Source organism: Rhinatrema bivittatum, chromosome 5, assembly GCF_901001135.1.
Source record: "Rhinatrema bivittatum chromosome 5, aRhiBiv1.1, whole genome shotgun sequence".
NCBI classification, from domain to species: domain Eukaryota; kingdom Metazoa; phylum Chordata; class Amphibia; order Gymnophiona; family Rhinatrematidae; genus Rhinatrema; species Rhinatrema bivittatum.
Window position 1 is genome coordinate 224,699,315 of NC_042619.1, and position 17,883 is coordinate 224,717,197.

Sequence of the window (17,883 nt, forward strand, 5' to 3'; positions counted from 1 at the left end):
CCCTGACTTTTATGGGTCTGGGAAACTGGTAAGCAGGAGGATAACCTGCACAGTGCAGCAAATATTAACATAGGCTTGCTGGGCAAACTGAGTGGATCATTTGGTCCTTTTCTGCTGTCGTTTCTATGTTTCATTTCTATAAATTCTAGAGAAATATTTTACATATTAAAATAAATAATAAATGCAGATTATGCAAAGCCTAACTCCTGGTTAATATTCTGGTGTAGTAAGATGCATGTGCTGTACACAACTGAGGAACAGCGATACCTAGTGAGCTCATCAGCCAGCTGCATCACGGAGTCCCCAGACTTCTGTACATTCTCACTTATTTATTCAGTTTGATATACCACCTAATATAAAAACCTCTAGGTGGTGTACAATAAATTACCCTTCACCCACCCTATCAATCCCCGCCATATACAGTTTAAAAAAAAAAATCTGTACCTGATAAAAATGTTATGAATTGTACAGCTCAAGCAGAAACTTTACCCATCTGCCCCCCCCCCCCCGTCTTAACATACATCATCTTAAAAAATTATAAAGGGTCTGCAGAAGCTCAGATTCAGCAGCACTACTTTAGGCTTCCTGTGCCACATGTCACGACCTGGTCCCTGTTTTGAAACAAAAAGAACCCCCCAGAGCTGAACAGCAAGACAGACTCATCTCTCTGAGCATGGTACACAACAATTTCCAACATCCAAGATATGAAACAAAAAAAAAAAAGGGGCAACGTCCACAATCCTTTTGAATCCCATCTCATTCCATACAAACAAAGCTTTTCAGCCCTCGATCTGAAATCCAACTAATCCACCGCTGACAAATAAAAGCGGAGCCTTTAATGCGGTCGGCATATGCCGCTGAACGTTAACCACATCCAGTGCATACTTTCGTCCCTGGAGAAATATTTACTGTACAACAAATTTAAAAAGCTTACCTTCTTCACAATTGTAATGATTTCACCCTCTTTGATTGTCAATTCATCTTCATTCTGTGCTTCATAAGGAAACAACACTTTGCAATATTCCTTGGCTGGAAAAAATATATATAAATTATTTTCACCTTTCATTTTTTTCTTTCCTTTCAGAATTCATTTCTGGTTTTCCCTTCTTGATGTTATTAAAATAACTGAACATCACGGAATATGGGTTATGGTAGGGAACTGGGGGGGGGTCGGATGAAGAAGGGGCACTGATCGCCATACTATGTGCTCCGTCGTAAACGCTGGACCAGAAACGAGCTACGAACTTTAAGAAAATGAATGATTATGCTGAGCACGCCTTATTAAGAGTACGAGGGCAAAAAAAATAAATATTGGATAAACTGATAACATCAGAAAGACAAACAATTATACAGTGGAAACTATGGATGCATAAACTGGTCATTAATGAGTATTTATCGGCCAGGAATTTTCACGTCAAAGAAGTATGATTTGTTTGTGGACATTTAGCAAGAACATCTCCAGTCTTTGACTGTTAAAGCCAGAAGTGCCTTGTTTGGGTCAGCTTAAAAAAGGGGTGTTTCAAAGACAAAGAGTGGATTCATTGCTTTTTCACCTAGGGACATTGTATACCACAGTTTAGTGAAAAGCCTAAGTAACAGTCAGGCCGATTCTGTAAAGTGCGCACAGCCGAGCGCACCATTTAACATGCGGTTGGCTGCGCGTTTTCGACACGCGTCTATTACCCCTTAAACTGTAAGGGGTTTAGTGCGTAGAAAATACGCGGCCACCAGCCCTGGAAACTAATAGCGCTCATCACATGCAAATGCATGTTGATGAGGCTATTAGTCACCTGGGATATTGAAAGTAAAATGTGCGGCCAGTCCGCACATTTTACGCTCAGAAATTAACGCCTTCCCAAGGGCAGGCATTAATTTATGAACAGCCCGAAAATGTTACAGAAAAGCAGAAAATACTGCTTTTCTGTACACCCTCCGACTTAATATCTTAGCGATATTAAGTCAGAGGAACCAAAAATGTAAAAAAAAAATTTTTTTGAAAATTTAAAAATAAAAAATAAAAAAACCCCAAAACAAACAAAAAAAAAACCCAAAACAAACAAACCAAAAAAAACCCCTATGCCAGCCAGTCCGGATAGAAAACCGGATGCTCAATTTTAATGGCATCCGTTTTCCTAACCAATGGCTATTAGCGGGTTTGGAAAACCACGAGCGTCTGTTTCCTGAACCCACTGACAGAGCCACCTCTCCTGGACCAAGGAGGCACTAGGGGCGTGTAATCGTCCCTAGCGCCTCCTTTTAATGCGACCTCATTTAAAAAGAGGATCGTGCGCCCTGGAGAGGTAGCTGGGCGCGCTTTGGGAGAGCAGGCGCTCAACACAGAGCGCCCGTTCTCCCGCACTTCTGAATCGGCCTGAGAGTGTTTATGGCTGTCATGAAGTTAGGAGGGAAGGAGGGTTATTGTGACACTGAAGGGGGGATGGGGAAGAGAAGGGAGGGTAATAGCTTATTATACGTGCGGATGTTCTATTGTTTTGTTATTCAACAATCGTGGAAAATTAAAATAAAAATGTTAAAAAAATTGGAAGAATGGCAGCTATGCTATAATAATAAAAAACCCCAAATAAACCCAAATCATGCATTTGGGTGTAGAAATTCAAGGGTTAAATAACATTCTGGAGGGGATGAACTAGCAATCAGCAAAGAGACCTTGGTGGGGAGGGAGGTCATCACCTCACATGATCACAAGCTGGCCAGTTGACAGCAAAGCAGTTGGCAAAGTAAAGGCGGCATCAGGGGTGTGCTTTGTCTTCTCTTCCCTTCCAGACACACTTTACAGTAAAAAAGGCTTCAAGGAAAGCTAAGATAAAAACATTTATTGGCTGCGCGCCACCACACATTGGGGCCGATGCAAAACAGTGTGCTCAACAGAGCGCACTGTTTATCCTGTGGTTGGACATGTGTTTCGGATGTACATCCACAACCCCTTATTAGCGTGTCCAAAACATGCATCCAACTCCCTGCAAAACTAACAGCGCTCATCACATGCAAATGCATGTTGATGAGCGCTATTAGTTATTCTCCCCAGATCTGCTTTTCTGTATATCCTCAGACTTAATATATTGTAGCGATATTAAGTCAGAGAAACCAAAAGGTTAAAAATAAATAAATAAAAATTGCCGGCAGTCAGGTTAGGGAAACGGACGCTCAATTAATGAGTATCCGTTTTCCTAACCTGTGGCTGTGCAAAGATTAGGAAAATAGACGCTCGTACAACTGAGCGTCTGTTTTCCTAACCCGCTGACAGACACCTCTCCCGGGCACCCGCTGCCAAAGAGGTGCTAGGTGCACACATTTGTCCCTGGCGCCTCCTTGGCAGCGCAAGCCCTCATTTAAATATTGAATCACGCACCTAGGAGAGGAGGCTGGACGATTGTTAGAAAAGCGGGCGCTCAACACGGAGCGCCCGTTTTCCGTGCTCATTTATTTCATTGGCCCCCTTGAAGCCAAGCTTACTCTGTCCGACTGCAATAGAGGTCTGGGCCTGTGGGGAGGCTCAGCGACTACACCCCACCATTTGCCTTGCAGAGGGACCTGTCTTCAGATCCTGGTTCTTGTCTTCCGCTCCCCCAGGTCAGCCGGGGCAGGGAGACCCTGTGGAGGAAGTCGCAATCATTGTGCAACGAGCGACACCTACTGGCCGGATTCAGCGCCCGGTTCTGGGAAGAGAGCAGGGTTCTGGGAAGAGAGCCCCTGCTGCATGGCTCCCAGCCGAGGGCCACCACCCGCCATGACTGGACTAAAACAAGCTGGGAGGGGAATAAAAATCCCCCAGGTAGTTGCAAAATGTAGGCTGATGGTGCCAGATGCCAGCCCTGATCTCATATGAGCTGGAAGCCCAGAAGAGGAGGAGGAGGAACTGCTAGGTTAAATAACAGTTAAGAAGACTGCAAAAAATTACAACAGCCTTACCCCTTGCTCGGCCATCAGCTTCTATTTTCACCGGCTCTTGCGTAGCCATAGTCGGAGGTAATTTCTTCCCAACTGTCTGAAATAGAGAAATTATTTAATCTAATAACTCTTTGATAAACCTTTAAGGAACAATCTAGGATGTAAAAACCCCATAGCGAGTTGAGAAGGTGAGGAACCATTTAAACCAGCTTTAATAGTCCTTGCTGTGCTGTTTTGGTGCTTTAAAATCCATGCAGGGGCAAGCTCTGAAACTGGGGAAGAGAGCAGCGTGGCCAGATGAGGCCGGAGAGCAAGAAGTCCTCTCTGCTGCATAAGGTCGGAGGTTGCATCAATGGAGCCAATGCACTCAGGTCCCAGGGAGAGCGCAGAGTGATGGCACGCAGACAATTAAAGCAGCAGTGCCTCCTATTCATGGTTAAAAATTTAAGTCAGCAGCAAGAGAGAGACTGATGGAGTCAAACAGGATGTTAAATGCATTTCCACCAGGGTTAAAGTGAATCTTCAGATAATGAATTGGTTGGCCTCAAACAAAAAAAAAAAAAAAAAATTAAGTGTGGCAGGTTGCAACATTTCCGCCCATCCTAGCTGCTGTTCTAGGCTCAGCTTCTGACTCAGAATTAGACTCTTCCCTGGCCAATGATCGATGCCAGATAAGAGCTTGGAAAGAGTGGCAAATGCCAAACAGTTTGTGGCAGTGCAATATTTAACCCCCCCTCCCCCCCCACCACCAGTCTCTTAGGGAAAATATGTACCTTTCTGAAACAGTTCAAGCCTGCCAGGGCACTTCAGATACAGCTGAGGAACTTGGAGAGGCCAAAACAAATGTCAGGAGGAGGCAGTGAGGGAAGGGAATTACAGTCAACTCTGGAGAAATGGCAAACAAACCTCTCAAGATTTTTGTAGCATAGACCAATAGAGCAGATGACACCAGAAAATGATCAACCGGCCCCATCCGGCCCACCCATTTATCCTGTCCACACTGCTAAGGCTACATCCTGCTGCCAACAAGAGTGTGACCGCCTTCACGATGTCCCCTTATCCAGGACGGTCTTTGGTTTCCTCTTAACACGCCACCATCTAGGGTAGAGGAGCATACAAGATGCCCACTTGCTTTCCCCTTCCACATCCCACACCTTTCCTAGGTCTAATCTAGAGAGCCGGCAATACTGGCTGATCCCGAGACCAGCAGGCAGAAAGCACCGGACCGCAAGTTTTGAAGCTGCGCACGGTCCCCGCACAGATGCGTCAGAACAGTCTGTAGCCAAGGGGCGGGGCTCCTGTTGCCGGGTCCCGCGCGGGCTGATGTGCAGCATTCATGGCTGCTGGAAGATTGCTAATGCACCTTACAGCGAAGTGTCCTCTGTCTTTTCCGTGAAAAGTATTTCCCAACTTTATACTTACGAATGAAGAAGCTTCGTATTTGTTTTATCTACCATCACAAAACACACACAATTTTTGAGTGATAAAGATCTAACTCATATTTGATGCTATAGGATAATATAATCACCATTGTCTCCCTAAAAGGCTGAGTATACTCTCTCTTACATAAGAACATAAGAAAATGCCATACTGGGTCAGACCAAGGGTCCATCAAGCCCAGCATCCTGTTTCCAACAGTGGCCAATCCAGGCCATAAGAACCTGGCAAGTACCCAAAAACTTTTCTGTATTAGTCCCCCTTAATGCAGTGCTGTCATGTTTTCTTATTAATCTTTTGTTCAAAATACCAATGGAGTTATTGGATCTCCATAATTTGTGGACTTAAATAAATGAAGTACTGTTTTCTTGATAATGTTTTTGATTTCTAAATGTATAATGCTTCTTCATGTAATATGTTATTCAAGAGTGTTCTTGAAATGTAATTTAATAAATGAATTCTTTTTTTACATTTTAAAAAGTATTTCCTGACTTTGCCCTGCAGTCTTCAGATCATGTCCCCTTGTTCCACAGCTTTCTTTCCCTTGAAACAAGCTTGCTTCTTTGTACATTACTAATACCTTTCAAGGTAACTGCACAGTTGTGAAATCTTGCTCAGGATTTATTCACAATTAATTGCGGAAGAGCTTGTCAAAAGATTAGGGCACAGCACGGCAAATAAAATCTAAGCCATTCAACCCAAAGCTTACACATTCAATGGGGTGGGGACTTACTGCACAAGTAACCACCATCAATATCTTCCAGTAGCTAAAATGTAGGATTAAAAATTTAAAAATACATTAACACTGCAAAAAAAACTGGCTTTACTCCAACTTCATATGAAGAGGTGAGAATCATTTATCTTTCGCCACGCCTCTCCATGCTCTTGTTTTTCACATTCAGTTCACACAGTGATACTTGGCCAATGAACTTTTTCCATTCCACGCTATTAAGCGTTTACTGGAAGGCAGACTGTCAGAAGGCGCTAATTAAAGGCTGTTTGGTGTTTTGCACCTGAATTGTTGGTATACATACAGGGCATGTGTCTACCAGTCTTTTTTATTATTATTACTACTATAAAATACGAAAAACTTAGCTTCTGCTTGTTTTGGCAGAACTAGGAAGATGTTCGTATCGACCACGGATACCGCATGCCAGAGAGATTCTCTGCCCCCCGCATCCGAGGTACCCCCCTTCACATCACTCACTAAAAGCTTACCCTACCTAGACTGTTCCTTATTCCGGGATGCCCAATGCTGGCAGGCAGGTATATACAAACACAGCAGGGCAGGGCAGCGAGGCTGCAGCTCGGAGGCTGCTGGCAGATTTTTACAGCTGTTGTGCATGTGGTTCCAAAGCGCGTTTATCCATATAACAAGAGAGATACATCCGGCTCTGAGAATGTCTTTCTACAAGGCGTGGGGTGGGAGGTTTGAAAGGATGACAACTTCAGGCAGGTTATATTATACAACCTTGTCGTGTGGCTGGGACTGAGCCATCTCCCTAGAGAACAGAATGAAAAATGCCAAAGAACTAATGAGGAATAACGTTCCAGTTTTTCCCTGCAAGTACCCCCCCCATCAGATGAGCATAAAATCTATATTCAACGTATTTACATTTCATAGCTATGAAAATATATATTTTAATATATACACACAGCTATGTAAAACTAGATATACTGCCATATATACATAAATCGAGAGAGAGAGAGAGAGAGAGAGAGAGGGAGGTATGGACCATTTTGGGCAATGAGAAATACAGCTGACAGCTTTTTTCAATGTTAAAAAAAAAAAAAAGCTTATCTTTCAAAGTGTCATCCACAAAGGAAGCTATTAAACGGTTTCATTTATGGTCTATTTTGCACATCAGCTATTCCCAAGTATGCCTCGATAAGAAAAAAATTTCCATTCCAAGCACACTGGAGCACAGGGAGAATGTAAAAGAAAAACGCCAATTCACCGCTGACAATTAACTAAATAGAGCATTTCCTCTTGTAACTCAAAATAACTGTAATCATTTCTGACCGGGGTAATTATCATTCATTCATTTTCAGTCCCTCGCGCTGCTAATGCAGCGCCAGTAATTCAGACCATTATCCCAAGCTGCTTTCTCTTGTTTAACCCTTCGCCTTCAGGGCGCGTTTTTTGCCTGGCAGCCAGTGCTGCGCTGTCAGAGCGACGCCCACGGCTTGCGCTGACCAGCGCCTTTGGCTCCCTACAGGGGAAAAAAACTTAGCAACTGAGGGCCCAGGCCACAGGAACTGCTCAGACATACGTCAGCCCAAATAAAAGCACCCGGTCCCCTTAAAAGAGCCTCTGAGCTGGATCTGTAACTGCAGACTGGATCCATTCTGTGCCGATGCCTTAATCCCCTCCCCATGCAAGTGAAGAGAGCGAGGGCTAAGCCAGCATCACATCACCCACCAATGGGCAGAAAGCCAACGGTCCCAGTGGCAGTACTGCTTCCCAGGTCCGTTGGCTGGGATAGAGAAAGTGTTTGTAAGAGTCCTCTGAAATGTTCACTAACCTGAAACAGGGATCTGATGACCTAATAGATGTATCAGTAATTAGGAGGACTGCCCCATTTATTACACCTGATACGATGCCTGAATTATGCACAGGGTGTAACTGCATTTGACCTTTGGTAATAATAGATACCTGATGTGGGATTGTGCTAGCACCCACTTATATTATCATATAGTTTCTTCTAGGTAAACCAGCCTTATAAGATCACAATGCCCATCTGTTCCCCCTCCTAATAACTTTTGCCCCTGACATTTAAAATGCCTATTTTTTTTTTTTTATCATTCCTTTCTATCTAATCGAAATTTCAGAGAGGTCAGAGCACATTGTGAAGTCATCGAGCATCTTTAATGCTGCCCTGCCATTGGTTCATACTGAGCTTTTTTTTTTTTTTTTTTTTTAGAGCTGCCCTGCCATTGGTTAGTGGCTGTGGTCACCAGCTGACTTCACTTCTTGCCTGGTTTCCCATAGTGAGAAACTCTCTCTAATGTTTAATGCTGTCCTTATTACCGAAGAATTCACATAACAGCTGTCATCATAGCCATCTGTGAACTGATAAATGAGGAAACTACATGTATTCCTCATTTCAGGTTTCACATGAGCCCCAGGGACACTGCTATGTCTTCCTTTAACCTGGTACTATGTTCTCTTGTGTGGTTTTGATATTTTCTCAGCTCACTAGTTTTCAAACTAATTTTTACACTAGAATTCTTTCATTCCTCTTCTCATGGAACTACCCACAGGCATTGGCAACTGAAAGTGGCACAAGTCAAACCTGTCTCCAACTGCTTAAAAATGTAACAAATGGACAAAATGTGGGCGGATAGGAACACTTGTCCACTCAGTCTGCCTATTTGTGCCTGCCTACTGTGCTGTCCCAGATCTTATTCTTCTTGGTCTTCTCCTTCTCTCTACTTCTAAGCTCCCTTTGGGGTCAATGCAATAAATTTTACGGAAAGCGGGCGCTGACTTCTCAGCGCCCGCTTTCTTAGCGCACGCATGGCGCCTGCAAGGGGGGGGCGCCATGCAATATGCAAATTAGGGGGTCACGCTAGCTTGTGCGACCTTAGCGCCTCCTTGCTAACGCGACCCCGTGGCGGCTGCCGGTTATGAAGAGCGACGACCGTAAACTCGGCGTCGGATTTCATAATCGGCTGTCTGCCAGTAATGAAAACGGATGCAGATAAACTGCCGAGTTTACTGGTGTCTGTCTTCATAACTCGGCGGTCTGCCGAGGTTTTTGTTTTTATTTTTTTTTATTGAAGTAGTACTGAAAAGCAGTTTTTTCTGCTTTTCTGTACTTCTTCTATGTGCACTCAGCTATTAACGCCTGCTCCAGGCAGGCGTTAATATCCGAGCGATAAATGTGCATCTGAGACGCACATTTATTTTTTTGAATGTGGAGTGAATGAGCAATAGCCTCATTCACATGCATTTGCATGTGATGAGTGCTAACTCATTCACTCCGCGTCAGACGTTTGTTAAATAGGCGCTAATCCCCCTATTGCATAAGGGGGTGGATTAGCGCCTATTTAACCCATGTCAAGACAGCGGGTTAAACAGTGCGCTCAAGTGAGCGCACTGTATTGCATGGCCCCTTTGTCTCTTTCTCATGCATGCTTGAATTATACCACTGTTTTTGGCTCCTATAACATCCCCCTTGTCTTAAAAGTGCAAATTTTTTTACCACCATATTTGCGAACATGTTCTCTCTGCATTTCCATGGAGGAAGGACTGTATTGAGGAGAAGAGAGTGGTGTTTTACTGTTCAGTCCATATACGTAGCTTGAAAAAGTATTTGATCCCCTAAAAAGTCAGCAGATTAGTGTGGATTACAAATGACATTTACATAGATTGTTCCAGCCAGTATGTTTCTTGCAAACCAGTATGCTGTTAAAGTAAATCTGCAAAGTCATAATTATTTCTCTGCATTTTTTTTATAAAATAAAATTAAAAACTGAAAAATGTGCTGTGGAATCTCCAAATTTACACAACTGAAAGATATTGCCCTAACAATTGGCTTACAATTGGCCTCCACCTATGAATCATTAAAAAAAAAAAAAAAAAAAAAAAAAGTAATCTTTTCTGGATAAAAGATTCCCTAATTCCAGTACCATTAGTATGAATCTGAAGGAAAGCTGTGAAAATGAAGACCAAAGAGCATTCTAAGGAAATTAAAGATAAAGTTATAGACATGCACAAGATAGGAAAAGGCTACAAAATAACATCCAAGTGCTTGGATATCCCAGTGAGCACTGTTGAATCACTTGTGAGGAAATGGAAGCTGCATCATATCACCCAGACAACTGCTTAGACAAGGCCGTCCCTCAAAACTCAGAGCAAGAAGGAGACTTGTGAGAGAAGCTACAGACAGCACAACCATCACTTTGAAGGAGCTTCACAGTTCAGTGGCTGAGACTGGAGTGGAGGTGCACCAGTCAGCCATATCAAGAGCTGTGCATACATCTGGCCTGCATGGGAGGGTGGTTAGATAGAAGCCATTACTGAAAAAAAATCATATCAAAGCACGTCTGGAGTTTGCCGGAAAGCATCAGAGTGACCCAGCTAAAATGTGGGATAAGGTTTTGTGGTCAGATGAGACAAAAATGAAGCTTTTTGGTCAAAATTCAGATCGCTATGAGTGGCGCAAACCTAACACTGCTCATTCCTCAGAAAACACCATCCCACCAGTAAAGTATGGGGGTGGTAGCATCAAGTTGTTCGGATGCTTTTCCTCACTGGGGACTGAGCATCTTGTTAAAACTGAAGGATGGATGGATAGTGCAACATACAGGGAGATACTGCAAGACAACCTGTTTCAATCTGCTAAAAAACTAAAACTTGGGAGAAAGTTCACATTTCAGCAAGACAATGATCCCAAGCACAAGGCCAAAGCAACACAGGAGTGGTTGAATAATAAAAAGATGAAAGTTCTACATTGGCCATGTCAAAGTCCAGATCTCAAGCCAATCAAGAATCTGTGGCACTATTTGAAAATTGCAATCCATAAGCCTCACCCAACCAACCTGAACAATCAGACAAAAATCTGCCAGAAAGAATGGGCACACATCACTCCTATATAGTGTGCAAAGCTGGTAGAAACTTATCCCAACAGACAAAGCTATTATTGCAGGAAAAGGTGGTTCTACCAAGTACTAGTCTGAAGGGGTTGAATACTTATGCGAGCAACATTTTTCATTTTCTAATTTTATTTTACAAAAAATACAGAGAAATAAGAATTGACACTTTGAAAATTTACTTTAAAAACATACTGGTTTGCAATATATATATATACTGTCTGGACAAATCTGTGTGTCACTTTTAATTCTGTTGACTTTTTTAGGGGGAGTGTCGAATACTTTTGCAAGGCACTGTGAATCATGAACAGCAGTCAAATGATTTCAGATAAGTTTATTTATTAGGAGTCACAAACTGGAAAAAAAAAAAAGAAAATGAGAACCTTATCTGAAGCCCAAGAAAACACTGAAACTGAACTTTATCACCCAATTCATAATGCCTTGAGTATTGTATGCAGTTCCAGTCACAGCATCTCATAAAAAGACATAGTGGACATAGAAAAAGTACAAAGAAAGGCAACCAAAAATGATAAAGGGGTTGGAAATGCTCCCTTATGGAGAAAGGCTCAACAGATTAGGGCTCTCTGGAGGAAAGATCACTGAGAGGAGATAATATTGAGAATTATAAAATCATGAGTGGGGTGGAACGCGTTATTTACCCTTTCAAACAACACTAGAACTAAGGGACACTCCATGAAACTAGCAACCATAAAATTTAAAATAAGTCGTAGGAAATATTGTTTCACTTTGTACACAATCAAGCTATGGAAACTGCTGCTGGAGGACGTGTTCAAGGCAACCAACATACTGGGGGGGTTCATCAAAAGAGGATTGGACAAGTTCCTGAAGGAAGAGTTAATAAACAGTTATTAGCCAGGTAAACTTAGGGAGGCCAGGGCTTATCCCTGGGAGCAAGATACAACAGATACTGGAGATCTGCCAGGTACTTATGACCAGGGGCGGCTTGGCCTATCAGAGTGGGGGGGGGGGGGGGGAATCGATCATCCCCCGGTGGGGCCGGTCACTCTGGTCACGTGGTCTGCCGAGCACGGCCGCGACAGAGCCACGCTCGGCAGACCACGGGGAATCTCCTGGGCCAGCCTGGGCGGAAAATTCCCGGGCCGATCTTTACCCGGAATCTGCCCCTGCTTATGACCCTGACTGGCCAGTCGGAAGACAGAATGGTGGGCTTGATGGACCTTGGTCTCACCCAGCATGGCAAGTTTTATGTTCTTACCAAACAATGCTCAATATTTTCATCTCTATTTGTAGATGCTAGATTAGAAAGATCTCCAACCCATAATCATCTCAGTCCTCAAGCCCACACACTAACCTCAAATGTCCTTGCCTTTCCACAAGTACTAAAATTAGCAGGAAGACTAGACATGGAAATATGAGTCTTCTGCATCAGCTAGACTGAAACCACAGCTTGCCAATGATGAAAGTCCCATCCTTTTACATAATGATTTCTCTAAGCACCTCCACACCTACCTCGCGGCTCCTCATACACACATCTTGTGCCAGTAACAATCAACCTATGGCTTCCACGAGGACTGTTAAGGCCCAGAGTGTTCCTCTCACATCGCAAAGTCCTTAAAATAAAGTAACAAAACGGAAAGGAGCCAGAAGCATGGTAAATTCTAAGTCAAAAGGAAAATACTATTTGATCAAGACTAATGAAGGCAGCCAGGACTATTTCTTCCCGCTGCCCTCGCCCTTCACAGAATAACCACACAATAAATACAGGACAACCAAATTGGAAACAACAAGGCTGCAGCTTTATTTAACAAACCAGCAGTGCCCGAGCCAAGCTGTATCCCCACCCCCCACCCCAATTAGGAACTCCATAGAGACCATCCGCCGCCTCCCAGCAAGATGATCACCACTAGGTCACCCGCTTAGCACCCAAAATGTTGTGACCCTAGTTGTGGGCCTGCTAGACCTGTACATAGATCCAGGTCTGTGCTCCCACGCACAACTCCCGCTGCCGCCACCCAGCAAGGAGCCGAAACCTTCGACCCCCACAAACCGCCCAAGCAAGGAGTCATGCAGGGAGAACTGAACCCAGCTGTGCCCTTTTGTGACTTCAACTTGGCACCTGCCAAGCCGTACAATCAGCCAGCACGAGGCTGCCCCCTCCCCCCAAGTAGGCTCGGGTGACCCCCCCCCAGCTGCGACACAAACTTCCCCTATATATACAAGAATAGTAACTAGGGCGGGCGGGAACGCCGGGCGAGATGGCAGAAAAAAAGAGCGGGGGGGGGGAGCGCACGGCCAAACCGACCCTCAGCTCCTCCCCTTGCTGCCACCATCACAAAAACGTCCAATGGGGGCGCGAAGCCCCCAAATTTGAAAATAAACGCTGGGGAGGTTCCCGAGGGAACCAGGCTGTGGGCACAAGCGAAGCAAAGCTCCGCCCAGGAAGCTGTCCCCTTCCTCCTCCCCCCCCCCCACCTCCCCGTGACATCAGCTCTCGCGCCAGGAGAGAGCCTGGCACCACATTAGTGCGAGCTCATGCGCACAAGGCCAGCTCGCCCGGCCATTTTCGGAGCAAGCTAGCTGCTAAAGCAACTCTCTGCATGACTCAGGTTGAGCACCACAGCATGACATCACTGGGAATTCAGCTTTCCAGCAACACGTTAACCATTTCTGTCACAAATGGTTTCAACAACGATGGCTTGGTGCAATGCAAAAATACCCCCAAACCTTAGCATAAATTTTGGGACACTCCACGGCTCTCAGTCATCCCACACCTACACAAGAAATGCGCACTAGACAAGACCCTTGCTTGTACGTAAACAGTGCACAAACAGAAATTCTTCTCTCCCAACCAAGGCGGCAAGGGTTGCACAGGTATCCTAAACCCCCATCCCCACCATTGGCAAGCTGAAGCTCAGAACCCTGAACTCTCCCCCCTTTGACACCTACACACCCCAAACATCCCGCAGGAATATCCACAGCTCTACCCTGTTCTCGTTTGGAAACCTGAACCTCAGAACCATGTCTTATTTTAATCACTATTTTTGTCCGTCCTATAATTATAACATTCCCCACACCGTGCCAGGTGAATTCCAGAATGCCTCCTCTTTCATCACAATCCTGGCTTCCAGAGTGTGTGTGTGTGTGTGTGTGTGTGTGTGTTTTAGTTAAGTGGACACATTCCTCCATACACCAACAGTGAGAGGTGTTAATGTGGTGCATCTCAGAGGTTACCTACAACAGCAATGAAAACGTCCGCTGATCATGCAGTTTCAAAGTCGCGTTTTAGTGTTTTGCTAGGATTTTTGTCTGAATCCCTGCCGAAATGACAAGTTACTTAAACTCTCCCTAATCCCATGCTCAAGGATTACCGTTTCTGAAACCTACATGAACACACTGTGTTTTGTAAACCTGCTGTCCAGCAGCCTTGCAGATGAAAGGAAGATTGTAGTGGTGTTAGCAAATTAGGGGGGGGGAGGGGGGGGGAGTCATTTACTAAGCATTTTTCCCCACAGACACAGAATGGAAGAAAAGCCTTTAATAAATAGGGCCCTTAGTATTCTAACAGCTTGCTGTCAGTCCAGAAGACAAGGTAATATTCCAAGTAATAACGTAACAAAACTCCCCCATCTTGTAACAGGAGTTGGTAAAAACACTGTTTAGGACTGCCAATGCTTAATCTACTGTTTTGAATGGTCTTTTGGGGAGCATGGGAAGAAGTAAGAATGCAAAGGTGTTACTTTCCATACCAAAAACAAACCAAACTCTGCAGAGTAAAGCCCCCATCCACAGTCTCTCTCTCTCTAAAGCTTACTACATGTTATGTGTGTTAGTCATCATGTGCGTCATGCTCCAAAAAACCATATCTGCACTGCATTTTTGGATTTTGTGATTTGCTAGTTTCCTGTAGGCGAGGACATGGACGGGCATGTTAAAATGTACTATAGGAACATCTGAACAGGTTCTGTGCAGGTAAACATGTACTGTGCAACATTTATTTATTTATTTATTTATTATTTATTTAAAGTCTCTTCTATACCGATGTCCGTTCGCACATCGCATCGGTTCACAATAAACAAGAACTTTTAGGCGGAGCCCTTACATAAAACAGAAAATATACAGTTAACTATAGGGTGGAGCCCTTACATATAACCAGAGAAACAAAAACCAGGGGAAGGGTCAAGGGTAGGGGAAGGGTCATGGGTGGAGGGCGCAATAACAATGATTTAAAAACTATAAGTTATATAAGATAACTAAAAACATAAATGTGCTTACTTTTATTTTCTGTGAAAAGTAAGCGTGTACGTTCTGAACCTGGGATATGGTGCCTTCCCTGTGACGCGAGGAGGTTGAGGGAGCATGCGTACATGTGCATGAAGTTTTTTTGTTTTTTTTATCATGCTCTTATAGTAGTTACAGGCAGTGATCTCTGTTTTAATTTTATTTTTTCTGGGTACTTCAATTTTCAATTTTATAACAAAAAATAATTCAGTGGAAAAATGACTTATGACAGGAAAATAATGAAAGCATAAGTCATTTCCCCTGATCTAAACATGGAGGAAAACGTACATTACACTTAATGAGGGCTTGAAAAATATTGAAAATACTTAGGTGCTAGCAGGAACCTTAGGGGCCAGGAAGAAAAACTGAAGCTTCAATTCTCATGTTCCTCCTCCCCATCCCTTGGTGTGCCTGAAGCGAAAGCACTGTGTGTGACTGCAGAGAAATGCTTATGGACCATTAGCATAAAACTGACATGTCCTTTTTAGTAGGTGTGGTGGGGGAAGCACTATTTTTTTTTTTGTCAGAGTTTGATCAATGGTATCTAGAAGAACCCCTACTAGTGTTTAGTTTTCCCACACAGGGGTCAGAGTAGAGAAAAATCAAGCTTAGAGTTCTGTCTCTTTTGGGGCTCTTCTGCATACCAATCCAGTCACATTTCACTCCAGTCCTGTTAGTTTAAAATACAAAAGTGTCTTTACTGAAAACTGGCAGCAGGAAAATCAAAGTGCAGAACAGTACAGCAATTCATAGTGCACTCCAGTAACAAAGTCCAAAAGAGGGCAAAACAATGACAGTCTCTTTTCATATGCATTCCCACAAAGGTAAGTTCTATGAGACAGGTACCCTTCCCAACCTGGGCCCCTCTAAGAACCTTTTGGATATTGCAGATTCTCCTTCTCCTCACTTCCTTTGCCGCTACTGTTGTGCTTGCAGAGCCTCTTGCTGATTTACTTGCTTATTAGTAATTCTGTGGTTTCTCCCAGACAGGATCTCTCTTCTCTGCCACCTCCCTGGTGCACTCAGCCGATCCTCTGAAGAACCCCCTTCTCCATTGGGTTTCTTTTTGTCTCAGGAGCTTCTCCCTTCAGCACACTCTGGACTCCCAGGATTCCTCCCTCCTGTAGCCCTTCCTGCCAGTGAGGGCTGGCCAACCTCTTCACTCATTCTTCCTCTGAAGGGATAGGCCCCACTGGCACCAGACTCTGGGAAGGGATAATACCCCAGCAGAACCGCATGGAATCCTCTCTCCTCACTCCCTCCCTCATCGCATGGGCATAGGGGTTTTATAGACCCTTCCAAACTCTCTCACAGGAGAGTGGTTTTCTTCCTTAAAGACACTGACGCTATGCTGACATCACACTGGATCAACATCTGGTGAGGCTTCTGTCACATTCCGAAGGCACTCAGACCAGGTGAAGCCACAATCAACGGTGGTTGTAAGGGGCAGAGCTATCAGTTAGGGGCAGAGCAATCAGTTAGGGGCAAAATTTGGGGACCCCGACACACCTATAAAACAGTAGCTTTCCCTTTGACAGTGTCACATGCAGTACAGACCTGGATCTATGTACAGGCCTAGCAGGCCCACAACTAGGGTCGCAACATTTTGGGAACGGCAAAGCTCCTGATCCTCCCCCTCCAATCTCACAGCTGATCTTGGAACCCTCACCTCCTACTATGCCCCCCCCCTCCCCCAGATCTCAGGAGCTCCAGTTCAGTACCCCAGTTCACTGCCCCCTCCAGTCGTGTGGGGGGGGGGGAGGCTTTGAGTGTAGGCTGACAGTTCCCATGCACATTCACTGCAGATGGAGGATACATAGCTGAAGCAGAGCTCCTGACATCTGGCAGGAAGTTGCAGTGGCGGGAGGAAAAGGTTTGGAGGTCCGAGGAGGGGACAGCACCAGCAATGGCATAGAGTACCTAGGGGTGACCTTTTCTGAAATGCACTGATACCTCAATAATTCTGGCTTCATTTCTCCTTACCTGCACTGTGTTTACAGCGTTATGTGGTGTTACAATTGTGCTGGCCTGGTACTTGGCTTTTTGTTTTTTGTTTTTTTAATAACAGTGCACAAGGAAGGTTGAAAACGACTGCCACACCTGCCTGACTCATACTAGAGAGGAGTTTTTAGCCAGAAAATAAATAGCAAATCAAGCCATTCAGGAAAGCTATATGGCAACAGGACAATGCAACGTAATTGTTATTTTCCGGGTTTGGAGACAGATTACCAGCCACCAACAACCAAGCTGTGCCCAAAACGATTTTCCTTACTCCCCTATTAAAATGGACATGGCAGATTTCCTATCACAGCAAAGAGGCTTACCCATTATATCATTACTGTGTGCATGTGGCGGGGGGGGGGGGGGGGGGGGGGGAATGGATGGCTAAGAAGAATGGTCGCAGAGTCACAGAGCCTTGCACCTCTGAGCCACCGTTTCAAATCCCAGTTTACATGCCCTAGGCAGTCTCAGCCCAGGTCCAGGAGCCACAGCAGAAGTGGTCATATCTCAGCTCCTGATCTCGATCAATCTCTTAATTCTGCACACACCTGAGCCGTGACAAGGATATGATGAGAAAGGGGGCAAGGTGCAAGCATTCCCAGAATTAAGATAGACCCTTTTTCTTGAGGATGACAATTATAAGCTCACCAAATGACTCTCTTTTTCAGGACAGGGTGA

General features: G+C 44.4%; 1 protein-coding gene across 7 annotated transcripts in view; it reads right to left on the minus strand.

The window, feature by feature from the left end:
• SH3KBP1 (SH3 domain containing kinase binding protein 1) overlaps positions 1 to 17,883 on the minus strand; it is a 471,173-nt gene that overhangs the window by 98,478 nt on the left and 354,812 nt on the right. For all 7 annotated transcript variants that reach the window (XM_029603365.1, XM_029603364.1, XM_029603363.1 and 4 more), the window contains 2 exons: positions 3,931 to 4,006; positions 935 to 1,029 (listed from right to left, as the gene is read on the minus strand). In XM_029603365.1, coding sequence (XP_029459225.1) covers positions 935 to 1,029; positions 3,931 to 4,006 — 171 coding nt within the window. The remainder of the gene's footprint in view (positions 1 to 934; positions 1,030 to 3,930; positions 4,007 to 17,883) is intronic.